The 18,486-nt window shown below is 41.2% G+C and overlaps 1 protein-coding gene across 1 annotated transcript in view; it reads left to right on the top strand.

Annotated features, from left to right (window-relative positions):
- Positions 1 to 4,280: 4,280 nt before the first annotated feature.
- The window catches only part of NKD1 (NKD inhibitor of WNT signaling pathway 1), a 108,991-nt gene continuing 94,785 nt past the window's right edge, over positions 4,281 to 18,486 (top strand). Inside the window, 3 exon segments of the mRNA XM_057396556.1 lie at positions 4,281 to 4,650; positions 4,791 to 4,823; positions 5,022 to 5,182. Coding sequence (XP_057252539.1) covers positions 4,626 to 4,650; positions 4,791 to 4,823; positions 5,022 to 5,182 — 219 coding nt within the window. The 5' untranslated portion in view covers positions 4,281 to 4,625.

The following is an 18,486-nucleotide window of genomic DNA, read 5'->3' as shown; positions in this document are numbered from 1 at the left end:
GACCAAAGCACTCATATGGTCACCAAACCAAAATTTAAATGTTATTAAAAGGATCGGTTATACCTGTAAGAGCAGGACTGTGACCCCGAATGCAGGGTAGTAATTGAAGCAATTGTTAAAGAGGTATCATTGCTGTGGGCAATTCCTTATTGAAGGAGTAAAATGGGATTGATTAGAAAGCAGCTGAAATGGAGGCTGAATGTGGTTTGTGACCCTCTGAGATTTTGAGAGGGATGTGGTTCTACATCGTCTTTCAGCAGGATCCTGGAAAACTTAAGAGCTTAGATATATTTCAGATTGTCTCTGACAATGGTGCTGAGAGCACTAGAGCATCTTTGAAAACATGCAATTATATGTGTTTCCTTTCACAATTGAGCAGCCTTTTCTTAAAATACTTTTGTAAAATGTAGACATAGATTGTTTGCTGCAGAGGAGAAGCAGCACAGTTTGCATTTCACTGCCCCTGTGTGCACTGTTTTTTGAGAATTACATGGGGTTTTTGTTTTTTTTTTCACTTTAAAAAAACACAGTTCAACCCCCACTTCTGCTGGCGGTGGTCTAGCATGACCTGTATGCCACTTCCAGGTGGACAAGAACAACACCCATATGAGACCTTGTGAGGCCAATCCCAGACTTTTCTAACCTTCAGCTGGATGGGAACATGGCAGAAGAGGGGAAGAAAACAAAAGAGATAAAGCTGAAAAATGAGAAAGCGGTTTCCTGCCACTTACCCGTTACCCACACAGGGAAATCAGTGTGATTCTTTTGTCCATCATGCCTATTCCTCCCTTTGCTCCTACACACAGGACACAGCAGCCTGGTAGAAGGGGTGTACCACTGATGCCTTGTCCTGGGCACCAAGCAAAGTCCCTCACTGCCTTAGGGCACTAGTAGTTCTGCCACATGCCCGGTGTGCTGTGCAGGGCTGGGTTTCTCCATCTGTACAGACTTTTGAGTGTGCGTAATGGGGAGATGAATCCCATCAGCTATTTATGAGCTTGCCATAACAGGCTACATTTGTAGGTCTGTGTCTTATGTGATCTCTGACTACATCTACAGTCTAAAGGCAGGTCTACCATTAGTGTGTAGTGTAGTGTGGTGTTTCTACACTGGCATCTAAAGAACTGGTTTTAGCATGCGTGCTTTCACACATCTTTTTACTGTGTTTGGTTGTCTTTAGGTACATGTTGAATTGCACCTTTTCAATGCTCTCTTACTTCATCATACACTAGGCTAGTATGTATTTTTGCCTGCTGTTCTACAGCTAATATGCAAACACAGAATCAAACATGACTTGGTTTGGCTTATATGACTGCATAGGAGTACTCAACTCTGTCTGGACATCAGAACAACCTTCAGTACACACAGGGTTCTTCTCAATCTAATTGATAATCTAATGATATAACTCTTGCTATTGCCAGGTATTGTCATTAATTTTACTATGCTATTGAATATTGAAAATTAATTCCCAGAGTGGTCTTATTCACTTGTTCCTTGGCTAGGATACATTTATTTCCTATCATCAACTAGTTTATAGTATATCAAGGTTCAAAAGGCTTTTTCATCCTCTGAAAATGTACAGTGTAGTCAGCACTAATGAAAGGGCAATGAATAATACTGTACGTCATGGCTTTCACTGGGGTCACTGGGTTGAATTAGAGACCCTTTAACCATTAGTACAGTTTTATGAATGGTGTATTTTACCCTGATATTTTACTAGATGTCACTACTTAACACACTTCTGGCTCCATGGAAGGAGAAAAAAAAGGCTGTGTGTCCCCCGAGGTCCCTGTAGTTTTGGGGATCATATCATTCTGCTGAGTCGCATCCTGAGGTCCCTGAGCAGTTGCCATCCTGAAATCCTCCTGAAATCCTCCTGAAATCAACTGAAAACCATGCTAAGAATCTCAAGATTTGGCCCTTTATTAGTAGCTAAAACTCTCTCCCAGAGAAAGAAATAGCTGCCATTGTGATTCCTACTCACCATAATGTAGCCAGCCTGTATTTGGGTAACTCCTAGGCCCAAGCATTGCAACTCTGAATCCCATCGTATGCAGTCAGTCACTGACATTTGGGCTTCTTTAGTCAGTTCACCTCTCCTGTGCAAATCTTGGTTTGCAGGGTACGTCACTGGCTGTAATTAAAAAGGGCTTGATTTAAACTCTAACAAATGTTGCATAAGGGCAAGCAGAGCTGCACAACAGGGACTGTGTTACAAATGCAAGTCCCTTCATCTCTGTAATGGGGACACAAGTGGACCTCTGTAATCTGTTGTGAAAGTGAGTGCTTCTTCTCCCAGTCACTGGTTGAGAGCTGCTGAACTCATGGCATTCCTAAGACCTCATTCTGTTCCCAAGAGCTGAATGGTGGGGGCACCACTTCACAAAATCAGTTAATAAATCCATACCATTTGGGGGCACTTCATCTATGGTGCTCTGTCTCATAAACAGTGAGGATAAGTGATATCCCAAATAAAGCATTTGCCAAAGAAGTTAAAAAATGGTAAGCTGAGGAGAAAATAAAATAGGTATTACAATTTCAAATTTGTTCATATGCATAAGAGAGTTTTTACAAGTTTTCACAGCCTAGGTGAGGCTCATGCCCCAAGGAGTCTGCTTCATCTCTTTTTTCCCTTCTTTCTCCCTAAAACAAGAGGCAGTCTTCAAAGGAACAAATATGCCACTTTAAATACACAACATAAAAATGGGCCAAATACATTATTAAAATACACTTAAAAAGAGATTCACAAAAGACTCATGTGATTAGCTCTTTGACAAACAATTGATGCTGTTGAAATGGCTGCATTTCACAACACAAGTGTTTTCTTTGCTAGACAGATAAATAGTTGAAATAATGTGAGAAACGACTTTGCAGTCATCCAAAGACCAATTTGGCTCTAAATGGTTCATTTAACGTCTTTCGACTGGCTGTGCTGCGCAGTCGCTCCATACCCGCCCTTCACCACAGCCATGTGCTTTGGAATTCCTTCTAAAACTGAGCTCCAAGCCTCACCCTCCTCTCCCCGTCCCAATTCCCTGCAGAAGTGTTACTACATATGCTTTGAATCTTTCTTTCAGATGCGCTCCCAAGTCTAACTCCTTCCTCCCGCGCTTGAAACATATGGATTTGAAAGCACAGATGTGGCCTTGAAGTTTTTGGACCAGGCTCATCTGGGTCAATCCCTGTATAGTTTGACTAGTACTTTCTTCAGCAAAATTCTCAGAAGCCTTCGTTTTTTCTTGTTCTGACTCTACTATGCACTGCCTTTTATCTCTCCTAGTTGAACTACAAGGATCTCAGGGGAGATGTGATTTTCATAAACAGAAACATAATGGCCAGCCAGAGGAAGAAAGAAAATGTTTAATGACTGTGAGAATTGTCTTTATGAAACACCAAGTTTCCATTTAGTTTATTCTATATGGAAAAAATATATCACCCATAGACTGGAGGAGAAAGGGAGGTTATTTCAAGATATTATTATTATTATCATCATTGTTATTATTATTATTATCATTGATGATGACTGATCATCATCATCATCACTGTCGTCGTGGTTTAAATCCAAGCAAGAAAATTAACTTTATCCCATCCGAAACCAGGCCACTTATTATGACAGTGCTGATAGAGATTTTGTCCCGCTGCTGCCAGCACTGTGCGTCACAGAGAAAGGGTTCTGGATCTGGCCCCGAGAACTCCCTTTTGCCATTAACAGGGACTCGGTAGGATCCCTTCTGCGCACAGGGATGCCCGTAAAACACAGTTTGCGGACTAAGTCAACCGTACAACTGCTTTACCGGACATGCTGTTTTCCTTCGCGATCCAGATGACTCGAGCGGGTCAGGAGCACCCCGGCACCGTGTCCCAGTGCCGGGGGTGATGGGGACCAGCTCGCGAGCAGCGCGGGAGCCCGGCTCCCTCCCGCACCCCGCCGGGCGAGCGGCGCCTGCGAGCCAGAGCCTGTGCCGGGCGGGGGAACCGCTTTGCACCGCGCAGTGCCAGCTGCCCGCGGGGGTTCCAGGGAGTCCGCGGAGGGCGGCGCTGCCCCGGACAGGGTCAGGACGGCTAGCGGAGCGGGGCTGCGGGGACTCATTGTGTGCACCCCGCGGAGCTGCTGGGGGAGCAGAGCGGGCGGCCCCGCTGCCCGTGCCCGGCTGGAAGTGAAACGCGCTCCGGCTGCTCCTTTTTCTTTTCTCTTTCTCTCATTTTTTTTTTTTTTTTTTTTTTTTTTTTTTTTTTTTTTTTTTTTTTTTAGCCTCCAAAAGGCTCCCTCGCCCCTTTCATCTGCCGCCGCGGCCCAATGGGAAGGCGGAGGCTGCCTGCAAGTGGTCTAATCTCAATGAGGTGTCAATCATGTTCCCCGGTGGGTGAAGTAAGGTCTTTTGTAACCGCCTCTGTCTTTGGGAAAGAGAGGAGAGAGAAGGAAGACTGGAGCGGAGCGGGGGACGCTGGACCTTGCTGCAGGAGAGGAGCCCAGCTCTGATCTCCTGCATGCCTGAGCAGGGAAAGCGGAGCACATGGATTTCTAAACACGCTGGGATTTTATAGATCTACAAAAATAACAAGAAGCCAACCTGACCCTACTGAAGATAGTCAAATGAATCGTAATTGCAGATCAATGCAGAGAGATGGGGAAACTTCACTCGAAACATGGTTAGTTCCTTTCACTTGCTACTTCCTTAGCCCCTTCCCCTCATTCGGATTTTACTCGGTTTGTTGCTGTGATTTTATACTGGTGTCTAATGATCTTCCTTTATTATTTCCCCCACACACTTTCCTCCGGATCTGCTTAGCTGCCGTTTGTAAACCCCGAGAAAGTCCAGAAGGTAGGGATGGCTGCTTGCTGCTAGTAACTTTGAACGCTTTCCCTGCTCTGGGTGCCTGCCCCCGGCCCCCTGCCCTCTCCCCTCAACTTTCCGCCGCGATTTGGGCGATCCTGCCCGTCTCCGGGGGATGCCGGTGGCCGCGGGGGCCGGGCGGACTCTGCGGGCGGCTCAGCGGCGGCATTGTCTCCTCTTTCCTAGGTGATAGTTTTGCTGTGAACGCTTCTCTGGCTCGCAGAGGGCTGGAGGACTGGATGGTGAAGCAGAAATACTCCGGGGGCAGCAGCAGCAGCGGAGGCAGCAGCTCGGGACTCCAGCAAGGCTGCCAGCACCGGGCTGTGTGCAGGCTCGCCAGCTCCAGGGTATGTCAGCTTCCTTGCTGCTCCCACCCCCCGTCCCTCCTTTTTGAAACGGGGAAAACCAAAACCTCTTTCTACATCCCTCTCTACCTCCCAAGGGTCGGTTGTGCAAAGGCAGGGTTTGCTCTGCCCCAGTGCTGCTCCAGAGGGCTGCACCGTGGGTGGCTTCCTTCAGTCCTTTGATGAAGTTAGGAGGTGCGGAGCAAACTTGAAACTGGCACAAAAGCCAGAGGAGTAAGAGAACCTATCCGCACTTCGATTAAAACAAACCCCTTCACAAACAGGAACAGAGAATCTCTGGGCAAAGCCCAGCACCCTGCCAGTGTGTGCAACCTTGTGCACCCTGATTGGTGTACAAGTTCGGCTGTGACATTTTGGCAGAGGAATTCTGGAAAGGAGAAGTGCCCGAAGACTGTATTGTTATTTATTTGCTCTTTGCTAATAATGGGGGGCAGGCTTTCTCCGTAAGAGTCATTGCACATGTTGCTTATCCTGGCAGTTAGCACACTGGCCACCCTTCCTCTTGCTTCTGGTCTTTTCGTGTAAAGTTGAGCTGAAGGAAATGTTTAAGTTGCCTTTTTTTTTTTTTTCCTTCCCTTCTTCTTAATGTTGTCTCTTTAAACAAGAAGGCATGATGGGAGGTAAACAGACTTAACAGTTCATAGATATGGTCCTCATAGTGTTTCAGAGTATGATCCAGAGCTTATTGATGTTTACTGAAAGACTTCCATTGACTTCTGAGAGCTTTGCATCAAGCCCTGAAAGCTTCATCAGTGGAAAAGTAACCTGAGAGATGGGGAGATTGGAATCTGTGCTTCCCAGCAAGGAATGTGGCTCTGAAAGCACAAGCAGAGCCTGGCCACCAAACCTCCTGCAGGCTCTTTGCTTTGTTAGCCACCAGTTTTATTGTCAGAAACCTGGACTTTCCATGTCTCAGGAAAAACTATCTCTCAATTGGAGAATACTTAATTGTATTGGGTGTTAAAGTGTGTAGAGGATGCGTATGGGAAAAGATAATGATGACTTATTAGATTCCACCAGTATAGGGGACGATAAGTTGTTTGGAAGAAGTAAGGGGGGGGGGGGGGACGGACGGACGGGACAGGACGGGACGACGACGACAAGGTATTGATGCAAGTGTTTGTTTGATGAGTGTAATCACTTCATGTGCAACTTGCAGGTGTGGTTGGTTGAAGTGGTTTTTATTGTGCTTTACTTGGAGACAATGTGTGCAAAGAATGAAGGTCTCATCAACAGTGGTACATAGATGTGTAATACAGACACAAAGAGTGAACCCATGTGCTTTTAATTCTTTTCATTATCCCCATTTTAGTAAGTCAAGCTTTTTAGATATGTTCTACCTTTCAAATACACATTTTCTACAAAGAAGCTCAACTCACCAAACTAAATATGGGTTTAAAATGCAAGAGTTAAAGGCAAAAAACTCTGACTTTAGCTTTGTGAAACGTGTTTTCTTCCACAAATACAGTTTGTTTTCTGACAAGAAGGAAAAAAACCCCAACTTTGTCAGAGATACTTTTGTATTAGCAAAACTTCAGTTTTCGTTTCTATGTGGTATGCTCAGCTGGAGAGACAGTATTTCTCTTCTTAAGGCGTCCTTTTACTCATGATAGCTCAGCAATTAGCAAGCCATTAGCTAAAAATTAGTCTGCAGTTTTAGTACATTATAATAATGTAAATAGGTTTAAGTATGTTTAAAAGCTGTGTTCCCATGAGGCTTTTTACTGTCATCCTGATAGAGCTGTTGCTGAATGTTTGAAAATACAAATTTATTGCCTAATATATTGGGTAGTATCTGCATGCATATATCGCTTGCTAATTGACTTAGCTTAATTGTCATCCTGTCACAGGCACACTGTGACAGCTACATTAAAGTTCCTCTAAAATATGCTCTTTTTGTAATATGGAAGGGTGCATTCCTAATCCTACATTGGAACCAGATGTGCCATATGTACAGTCTTTTTGACAAGGATTATGGAGTCTCAGCTATTTGCTGCGAGATTGCATGACTGTTTCTTTTCTGAGATCTCTTTGATCTCTTGTATAATTATACCAAGATACAAAGGGAATTGTAGCCTAACCTCTTGGCTCTTTGTTCATCTCAAGATGTAGCAATAGCAGTCACTTCTGGTAATGGTTAGTCACTTGAGATTGTGTGGGACAGTTGTGTATTCCCCAGTAATGTAGTACTGGTGCACTTGAATTGACCAAGGGCTCTTACTACTTTAAAATTCTTCCAAAAATGTTCAGTAAGCTTCCAGGGCTCTGTAGAATGGTGCAGTTTTATTGTATCACAGCTGAAACTTTGCCTTCTCATTAAAACATACTTTTTAGCCCTGAAATAGGTCCTTATTGCTGAGCTTGTGACTTACGGCAGAAGGAGTTAGATCAAACACTGATGAAAATATCTGCATTCAGAGAAACATCCAATGAGTTTTAAAAAGAATGGTCTGAGAAATAATTTCCTCCTAGGAATCCTTAACCAGAGTTTTGTTGATGGTGGTTTTATTGAATCTTATCTGCTAAAATCCAGTGTACAGGTCCAAATACCTGTTTTTTGTAGAAGAGAGCATTCAGTTGCTTTCAAAGCTGAAACTTAAAAGATTTGAATAATTTTGACTAGAATTTGAATGTGATAGTGAAATTTGACTTATGCTGCTCTGTATAAGCCAGAAATTCTGTTTTGGTTCTAGAGGAAGGCTGTTTTCCTCAAGAACAGAGACACTGAATCATTTTGCTGAAGTTCATCTCCAGAGGAGATGACAATGAAGTTCAGGGAGATTCATGTAGCATTTTACAAGAGCAGGGAGTGACTAATACAGGAAAGCAAAAATTTTTCATTTGTGCTCCTCTCTTGGAGGGGAGGTCTTTACATCAGGGTGTTTGACGCAAGGAGGATTCAAGAATACACTACCTTTTATCCTCCTGAACTGAAGTTTTAAGAGTTTCTTGGTCAAAACTCTTCCCTCAGTTGATGTTATTTTTCATGTCATGTCCCATCCATCCATGTCTCCTGCTTCCAATTCACTGAAGAACAGTTAGTGTCCAGCTGTTGCCAAACGCATCAGTCATCTGAGAATGTTCTCATAGTATGTTGGGTGAATGCATGAACCAGGGGAAAGGGAGTGTATCTGGAATCCATGCTTCTGGTGCGTACACAACTTTCTCTTCTAGGCTGAGCTCAGCTCATTAAACCATTGCCACCCGCCCAGCAGGGGCTGCTGTGCTCCAAGGGTTTTAATTACTGTGGAGGATGAGGGTTGGGCTGCAGCCTTCCACATCAGGCAGAACTAAAGAAAAAGGGATTTCTGCTTCATCCATGTAAAGTATGAGGTCCAGAGTCATCTTCTAGTTTCAAAGCTAATTGAAACCACTGGGGCTGTAAATCTGTTAGAGCAATTGAATACGCTTCTTTTGCTGCTTTATGAATGAGTTAACTTGTGCCCAGAAAGGTTTTCTGATGCTGTGGATTATCCTATAATTCTTAAGTTTAATTTTATTCTGTGTGTTTACTTTTGTAAACTATTTTTGGAGTTGAACATTGTTTGCAAGTATTCATGTATTTATTTGTTTAACTGTGACGTAACTCTGTGCTGAAAATATTAAATATGACATTTGCTTAGCTCAATTTACTTTTATCTTCAAAGCCATAAAAATTTCACTGGTTTCTTGTGTGTCTCTTTGAGATCTGTGCTTGGAATTGGAAAAAATGTTATATTTTTAATTAGATTTCAAACCAACTCACGGTAAGCCAAGTTAAAAGTAATCATTTTAGGTAAAATAGAAGAGACTTTAGCTTACCACTTCTGCTGGGCTCCTCAGTGCTAGTGATTCTCATATTCAACCCTAATTGATATTAGTTAGAGTTGAATATCTGATCTGGGAATAATACAGCATGAAATACTGAGGCACACCACTGCTTCAGAAGTGGGGCTTGTTCTCCATTTGTTCTGTGCCTGTAACTGCCAGTGCCATTAATGGACATTCCTTGCATGGCTGAGAGGAGACTACACCAGTGTCAACTTCTCTGCTTCTGTAGCACAATCATTCTTAAATTTAAAAAGAAACAGAAAAAAGCACTTCCTATTCACCCACTGTTAAATACCATATGTGTGTGTGCATATAAAAATACATAGTCTTATGGAAGACACAGCTGGGTAGGTCATTCATCCAAAATGAAAATAATAAACAGGAAATAGACTTTTTAGTGAGATGTATATACTGTGGCTTAAAGGTTGTTGTAGTGGAAGACTTCATTCTAGCACTACTTTGGGGTCATCTCTTGGGTAGATGACATTTGAAAGACTGCCTTCTTACTGATATTGTGACAAGAGCAATTAAAATTTCCTTGGGTGCTGTCTTGTTTGACTGCTTGAAGTAATCTCTTAAACTGAAATATTTTCAAGTACATTAATGTCAGTATTGTATGGATAATTATTTGCATTGACTTTCAGGATTAAAATAAGAGACTCAGCAGAGCTAGATCTTGGTATGACTGAAATAGTATGCTGATACACAAAATACCGTGTATGTCATTTAGAGTGAAATGGCCCAACTTAATATTGAGAGAGAAACAGAATCTTATTTACTGTTGAAATTTGGTGCCAACAAATCAAGGTAATTTAATTAGTGGGGGAAATAGTGTATCTTGACAGCTCTGGTTTGGGAAAATTATAATATGACTATTAACAATCAAAAAGTATCTGAAAGTATTAGTGCCATGGTGATGAGATTAGTGAATTGGCCAATGCTGTAGCAGAAAGCTAGATTCCAAGGGAATTATCCTTGAATGATACCAGTTGGTGCAATTAAAAGCCACAATCCAGTTGCCATATGGAAAGTGTTAGGCATCCTTACATGGTTTCAGAACTATGTGCCAGAGGTTAAATTGACATATGAAGAAAAGCATAAATTAAAAATTTTGTGTTATGAAATTAGAAGTTGACTTTGCTTGAGCCATATGGAGGAAGTAGATGGAAGACAGGCTGTATTTCATCAGGGCTTGTTTCAGATTTAATGTGGTGCACTTTTAATTGGGCATGTTGATTGGAAAGCTGAATGGCCTGTGAAGTTTCTGCAAACAAACTCATTAAAGCAACTTTTTGGGGGGGGGGTAGTTGTTCATCTCTACCAACCCTCTTACTCCCATCCCATTACTTAGGTTGGCATTTGAAAGAAGGACGCATCTTATCTATAGTAGCTGGGTGAAATTCTCCTTAAGCTATGTCTCTTGGACTTCTCGCAGTCCCTGTTGGCTTAGTGAAACCTTAATTCTTCTGAATGAGGAGGGCTTGGTTATGGAGTATATTTTCGTCTGTAAAGTAGGATGCAAAGTAACAACAGTAAGTTCTTTAATGACTTGAATGTAAATAATGTAATCCAGGCTTTACACTAAAAGTTTGGTTGTAATAAAAATGGGAAATTTGTAGCACATGATTGTCGACATATGGGAATATTCTTTACAGCAGCATTCATTAGCAGAAGGTTTTTCTGTAGATTTTTTGAGATCTGTAACAAGACCCAGGAGAAGCTCTGTAAGTGGCTATTTGTAGGCAACCTTCAGAAGATCTTGGTTGACTTTTATGGTTTCTTTTGAATGGGGTTATGTACAGAGGAAAGAGAAGTCTCTTGAGTATTCTCTTGAGTACTGAAACATTATGAGATAGTTTTTCCAAAGTTGAGGAAATAATTGTTTGTTGATGATATTTAAATCAAAATGGAGCATTGCTCCCCATGCTGCAGATGTTGCCCTTTATAGAAATCCTGATGGATGGATTTTGCTTCGTGAATGTCAGCATCAAAACCTGGTTGGAAAGTAAGTGATAGATGTTGAAACACACAAAGTATTTGAAATGATTTTTTTTTTTTGGTAACTAAACCACTTTTCTAGTTAATACACCAGTTACTCTGAATGATTTTGAGTTTTCAGACTGTGATATTTATGGATATCTTCATGGAAAATGAGGTATAGTTTTAGTTCAAAAAATTACTGTGAAGAAATGGTCAAATAGACTTTCTCTGTGCATTTATTTAGTCATATCTGCCAACACTGGCAGCAAAACTAAGCTTGTATTTACTCCTACAGAGTAACTAGAGCTATGGGAGACTGAGTCGGACTGTATTCCCCTCAAGTTATTAACCAAGTTCCAAACGCAAAGTCTTCATTGTGTCTGATTTCTGAGCCAGCAAAGCATGTTTGTGTTGGAATTTCTCATGACATTTGTCTTGCCGTGGTGGAACACCAGTGGTGTTAGCTGTGGTGAAAGGGCTGTGTTGGCACAGACATTTTTACTTTTGCATAATCTAAGAGAGAGGGGAAATGACTTGTGTAGGTTCAGCTATTGCTATTCTCGTTGTTCTGCAAGGGTACTGCTGTACAGTGCATTTGCTTTTTGTCAACTTCTGGATATATTGTCATCAGAGCAATATAGCATATATTTTGTCTTGGAATTTGCAGAATAGCAATGACATGTCAGAACATGCGCAACATCCTTTTTTGAGTTGGAAAGTCCTGTACAGTTAGTGTCTTCCAAATAGACTGCTGTCACATAACAGCATGTCCACTACTTAAGAAGGGCCAGACCATTCGTTTGCCATGGCAGTTGGCATTCCCACAGGCTTATATCTGCAAGTATGTGTTCAGCCAGATTCCTTAATAGGTGTGTGTCTCATGTGATCTGGTGTGTGCCCATCGTATGTGAGAAATACTTTGGTTTAATCATACAGAATCTGTTAGAGGAAGGGAGTGATGATGCATTCTCTTGTTGGGAGGTCCTGTAACAGCTGTGAAACTGAGTACCACTGGGTTTGTTTGTGTGGTGTGGCCTATTGTATGTTACAGGGCAATGAATGCTGCTATTGTTTTAGCCTATAAAGCTTTTGGTGGAGTAAATCCTTAAAATACACTTAAAAGACCCTACCACTCCAACCCCTCCAGGGATAATGGAAGACCCCCTGGTTCCTTGGTTCAAACCAAAATCCTTGCCAAATGCATGAGAAGTAGTTGTTCCTTAAATCTGAAGCTGTCGCTAGTAATATTTAATATTTGTTTTTTTCTGCTTTTTGTCAAAGCTCTGATAGTGTGCTAATTTGCTCCAATAACCCTTCTTGGTCTGAAGCTCATAAAGCTGAGTGTGAAAAGGTCTCTGGCTTATACCTTAAAAAATGCCATTTACCAGTCTTGCTTTTGGTTTTGATGGGTTTGGTTATAAATGCAGGCTCAGTGGCACTGGTCCCTTATGATATTTGCAATAAGAATCTCTTGAGAAACCTCGCTTAAAATGTGGGAAGAGATCAGTTATGTTTTGAGCAAAATTTGCAGCAGAGATCTCTTGAAGTGCCTGGAATTTTCAGCCACGTATCCTTGGACTTCAAGCTAACAAATGCAGGCAAAATATATGTTACTTTAGCTCAGAGATGGGTTGGCATGTGGTCAGAACAGTCTGTGCACTGTCCATCTAGAGAAATACTTTGTGTTTTGTGATTAGGGTGGAATTTAATGCATTTGAGGGCATTACTGTGGTACCTTTAAAGGGATTAAGTATATTGAGTTTCCTATTAAACATTGTGATTCAAGATCTGTGAAAGAAAACCATGCATGGGTGTTTGATCTTGGGGTGCAGCCGTACATGCTGTGAGGCATAAAATAAGGGGATAGACTCAGTAGGGAAGTGACAGAACAAAGTACTGTCTTGCAGGAGAAATGGGATTTGGGAGCAGGCTTGGATCTTTTGATCCATATTCTGATGTGAAAGATGAGTGGTACAGAGGTGACAGATTTGTCTTGGGGGAGGAAGGAGAATGGTGGGTAGTGTGTCATATTGCCCTCAGAGGCAGTTTGCCATCTGATTCCCCAAAGGTTTGATAGTGGTAGGTAAGAACTAAGCCGTTTCTTGTCCTATCTTAAAAATCTTTTCCTGTTCCAGGACAGTTAGTTTCGAGAGAGTTAGGCAAAAACGGTAGCATGTAAAGCTAAGCCTTATGCATTAAATGCATATAAAGAACAGATGCCTGTTTGGGCGGAACGGGAGTTTTGTCTGTACATAGTGCACTAGTCCTGAGCTCACAGAATAACAAGCAGTCTCTGTATTGCATAAGATGCTGTGGTTAAGCCTGTATCAGTGTTTCTCCAATAAACTACTGTTTGAAACAATAAATAATTATTTTGCTTGTGAACTTTCCAAAACTCTGTGTTCACGTAGCATACGTTCACACGTACGCTTACGTGTGTATACACTACAGACACTCATTCCCCTATAAAGAGAGAACATCATAGTCTAGCAAACAGAGTATCTGTCATTCCAGCTGAGCAAAGGTCTAAGGCAATAACCCAAAATATTCTGGAAGAAATTCTAAAAAGCATTGAAGAAATCAATCGTCTGATCCTAGAGGAAGGTCTTTGATGTAACCCTGGTAAGTTTATACTGGGAGCCTGCCTATTTCTTTATGGTCAGCCCTAGACTTTCTCTATGAAAAGTGGATCAAATAATTTCATATGCTTCTGCTTCAAAAAAAGATGGTTGATAGTTTCTAAAGCGTACACACTGTTTAAATGTAGATTGTGGCTTTTAGCCGAAGCCCAGGTGGGGAGGAAGGGCTTTTCAAAACAAGTACTTACAGGAAAATAAATAACACTTTGATATTTTTCCCATGGAAAAACTGTGCCTCATTTAGCCATCCCGAATATTTAATTTTATGCTGAAGATAAACTTCATAGGTTATCTCAGTTAAAGCCATTTTTATTTATGCAAAGCTTATGTGCAAGGTCTTGTTCCTGATGTGTATGTAAAAGGAGTTCTTCAGAATACCATAAGTTACTTTTAAAGGTATATTTATAGCTAACAATGTCCAGTTATGTGTGTCTGATTTTATCATTTTGAAAAATTCTGCAATATTTCCCTGTTGTGTTTTGATGTAAAAGTCCTTTTGTAATAGAGGGGAAACTTCTCACTGCTTTCAGTGGTTTTGTACTGGGTTCTCTGCCACATCAGTGGAAGATGAGGGAAGGTTCAAGTGGTAGTATAAGAGTCTTTTTATCTAGCAGCTACATTGCTGGTGGAATGGCAGTGTGTTTTTCTCTACAGATGCAGTTTATTTGACCATTTTATGACAGGTTTATGAATTTCTTCCCAGTTGTACTGCCACTTAAATTTCCATTTGTAATTAACATTGTAATTTTGCGGATAGGTTTATGAAGCATATTTTGAGAGAGGCTATTCCCACAGCGCTACTTAATACCCGTTAAAATATCACATTTTTATTGTATGAAGGTGTTTTTTATCTAATTAGGTTGGTTTGTTAAAGTATTGCGCCACAATCTCTTTTTTTTTTTTTTTAAAGCTGTTTTTAATCGTTTATTTATGACTGGTAGGAAGCATTACAAAATCTTTAACTCTAGCCTAATGCACAGCATAAAGGAGTAAATGATCTCTTCCTGCCTAAGCTATTGTACAGGGCTTTTCTTTGAAAGGCATCCATTCATGGATTAAAACGTCATGACGTGTAACAGAACAGAAAAAATACCAACCAGCAATCAGCATTTAGAAAGGAAGTATTGTAGCCATTGATGCTACATGGACTTCATTGGAATTTGGTCATCAGCCTTACCATGGCACACTTTTCCACATATGCTGTTTGATTTTTTTCTTTATTTTTAACATAATTGAGAAAAAAAAAAGGAATGAAATCAAGTTTTGTGAGAACTGTGATAAAAGTCAAAGGTAAGGCACATTGAAGTAGCTCTGTGTCCTTGGAGGTCCTTGGGAGGGACCAGCTAGACTAAGCACTGCCTGTGCTTAGTCAATGAACATACATTTGCTGCTTAAACACAGAAGAAACCAATGCTAAAACAATTCATCTTTAACCTGATGGCCACTTCTGGTTTTCCCCATTTTAGAAAGACAGAAACCAAAGGCTCTGCAGTGAGAAGCCCCCTAGATTTGCCAGTAAATGAATAACAGACAGTGGGCAATGTCCTGTGGGAGTAGCAACAGGATTGTGATGTCCTTTATTAGCTCAGCAGCAGTAATCTGACCCTCCTTGGTGTGTTTCTGATGGCGACACTGACAGTCCTGGTCTCCTCAAAAAATAAGGAGAATTTCACCACTACTGGGGAAAATAGGAAAGCTTGTTAAATACAGTGGGACAGAATGGTTAGACAAGACAAGTGCTAATGTCATGCATTTAGGGCTATATTTTTAGCAAGGAAAGAGTCCTGGCCTACTGTCAGCAGGAGCCCTATCCAAAGACCAGGTGAGGCTTCGTCCTTCAACACTTTTAGTAGGCATGGGATCTGGTCAAAAACTACTGTTAAATGCCAAAATCCAGTAGTATCAGGCATAGATAACCAGTTCTGCCTTCAGTTAGAAATAGGCACAGAGACTCTTTTCTGAGAGGCATGCCAGTCTGAGACACATGCCAGACCAAGGGTAGGATTTGGCTTTAAATTGTGTTGGTACAACTTACTGATGCCAGGGGGCTTGGTGATAAATAGCTAACAGCAGAATTGGGTGGAGGGAAGTAGATCAGCTGAAAAAGCAGTCTTCTGGCATTCAGTCTCATCTGCCTGTAATTGGGGGGGGGGGGGGGGGGGTGGTGGTGGCTGGCTGGTGGAAGTGTGTGTTGCCCAGATTTAGCTATCCACAGACAAGAGCCTTTCTTGTGGTTGTGGTGACAGTGAGTATTTTGTGTTGTACCCAGCTGCACACCAAAGTATATTGTAAGTTTTGTGCCATGCTGGTTTGCAGTGGCTGTTCTTGCAGGGTGATGCCTTCCTCCAGTGGCCACACTGCTCTGTTCAGGTAGCACGCCTTTTCTTCAGTTGACCAAGTTCTGCTGATGGTAGACTTCACCCACACTTCACATGCCTATTTGAACTGCCTGCCTGTGCTATAGAGAGGGTGAAATGGTACATGTTTTGCCACACAGGTTTTTGACTGTGTGCTATTGATAGGACAGATTTTGGAGTGGTCTCTGTGGAGTATAAAGGGTTATGTTGTTGAAGTTATACAGGCGCCAATCCACTGGCACACCGCAGGTGATCTCGGAGTGAATGTTGTTTAAAGCGCCTGTCCCACGGTTTCACAAATGTGCTCTGACCAGAGGATGTTTTTCTAACTTCAAAGGGCTTCTCAGGCTGGCTTGGTGCCTGACAGACTGAGTCCACAATTCCTCTCTGCTCGTGATGTGTTCTAACCATGTGTGATTTTTTTGGTATGTGATGTTTTCTTAAAGCGGCATTGACCTGTGTTCAAGTGAAACTTGCTCTTAAGCTTGTAAACACAAACTTGTCGTGTGGGCAGTTTTCATCTTAACCTGATGTGTGTATTTTTGTAAGAGCAAGAATAGACATCAAAAGGAGGAGTAATCTATAGTGAAAAAAAAAAGGCAAAAAAGAAAAAAAAAGGCAATAAACTTCCAGCAGCTTTTGATGCTGCATGGTCTTTGCCACCATCCAGAGGCTTTTCTTTGAAGATCCAAGTGTGGGTCCTTTGCTGGCCATAATGAGAAGAGCATGTTCCCACCTTGCACTGCTAGTGTTGTAGTAGGCTACTTTCACATTTGCCTCTGCACAATGGGTATGCAAAAGGGGAAGGGAAGGCAAAAAAGAGTAGAAAGTGAAAGGGACCTTGAACACGTATCACTGGCCTGATTGTTAGTTTTTTCCTTCTCTGCCTCTTAAGCAATGTTATATTAAAATAAGCTTTTAGGAACATGTTTGTATGTTTTTAAATATTAAAAGTTTCTTTTTCTCCTGTAGTACTTCGTAGTATAGTTTTCTGAAGGTTAATACAAAATGCACTTCTTTTTAATGCTGAGAATTAGAGATGACCGTATATGTTTATATGAGTATATGTGGGTCAAAGTCGTTTACTGTTGAAGTCCACTAATACTTCACCAACTCTGCTGAGAGAAGGATCAGGCCCTGAAACATCTCCTGAGATACACTGTACTACATTAGCTGTGGTTGTGAGTCTGGAAATGTCTGGTGTTTCACCAATTTGCACTGGTGGGCACTGTTTTTTGCAATGTAAGTGCATTCATTAAGACTAGGAGAAGTAGGCTAGTTTGAGGCTTTAATGTCATCATTTTTAGTTTACTGTTATTACTATTATGGACAGTTTTGCATATATTTAAAAAAGCCAAACCAACAGCAAAATAAAACTTTTCTTCTAAGAAAATGGTACCTTAGAAGCCAGACTGTAACACTGTCTGGTTGCCAAGTGATTGAAGACCATCTGCTATGGGAATAAAACATCATACTGTGAATGGCATGTCATGAAAAATGTATCTCAGCTGTGCAATGCAGTTTTGCTCCTCATGAGTAACATTAGTGCAATCTAGCACCTCATAATTATTCCAGCTTTCAGATGCAGTTTGATCCTAAGGTCCTCATCCAGACAAGATTCTGGAGAAGTCAGTGATGTCTGGGACCTAAGCCCTAATGGCAAACAACCTGTGCTACCCTGCCATCCCCTGGTTATCGACAGGAACCATCCCACCACGTTTATTTTGGCTAGTTTTAGAGCAGGTGGCCAGGGTGAATTCCTAGTTTCAAAGTCACAGCTGCTGCTTTGAAATTGTGTAAGAAGGGCTTTGGTTTCTTAACACAAAATAACTGAGCTGCTGTTTGGTATTAGAGCATCATTATTCTGGGAAATGCGCTCTTCAATTTAAAAATATCTTCTGTATGGAAGTTGAAAGTTTATACTTCATGATTCTAAGGGCAAAGAGCTGAAAAGGTTCCTTGTTTGACTGATGATTGTAAATACTTAAGGATTCCTCAGTGACTTGAGTGAATGGAATCTGAAGGTAGTATTAAAAATTAATACCAATATTAGAAACAGAGTTACTGCAGAATGTCTTGTTTGTTGGTATTAAATAATTTCTCAGGGTAACTATAATTTAAGATTTGTCTCTTTTAACTGGATGTCTGTGACAGTTACACCAAAAATGTTGTGTCTTTATCACTGAATCAATTAAAAGGGCCAAGTGCTCTACTTAATCAGAGCAATGAAGCTGTAATTAAGTAGAAGGAAATGTTCCGTTACAAATCCCCTTTTGCTCTCCTTGTAAAATTTTATTTTTAAATGAGCCTTCTTGTGTAAGTTTTTCAGTAGCATCAGCAACATTGTCAGCAGAATAGTGAATTTGTGTCGCTGGAAGTATAAAGAGAATTCATGAAGGAGTTTGTGTTAAGCATAGTTTTCTTTTTTATAAAAAAAGAATTCTATTCACTGTGGTTTTTGCTTCTTTTGTATTCCTTGCCACCTTATGATATTATAATG

The sequence above is a fragment of the Pezoporus wallicus genome, unplaced genomic scaffold, assembly GCF_028554395.1.
Source record: "Pezoporus wallicus isolate ANWC-B61680 ecotype Strahan unplaced genomic scaffold, APGP_CSIRO_Pwel_v1 contig_3324, whole genome shotgun sequence".
Lineage (NCBI taxonomy): Eukaryota > Metazoa > Chordata > Aves > Psittaciformes > Psittacidae > Pezoporus > Pezoporus wallicus.
The sequence above is the reverse complement of the archived record's forward strand: the minus strand, read 5'-3'. Positions and strand labels throughout refer to the sequence as shown.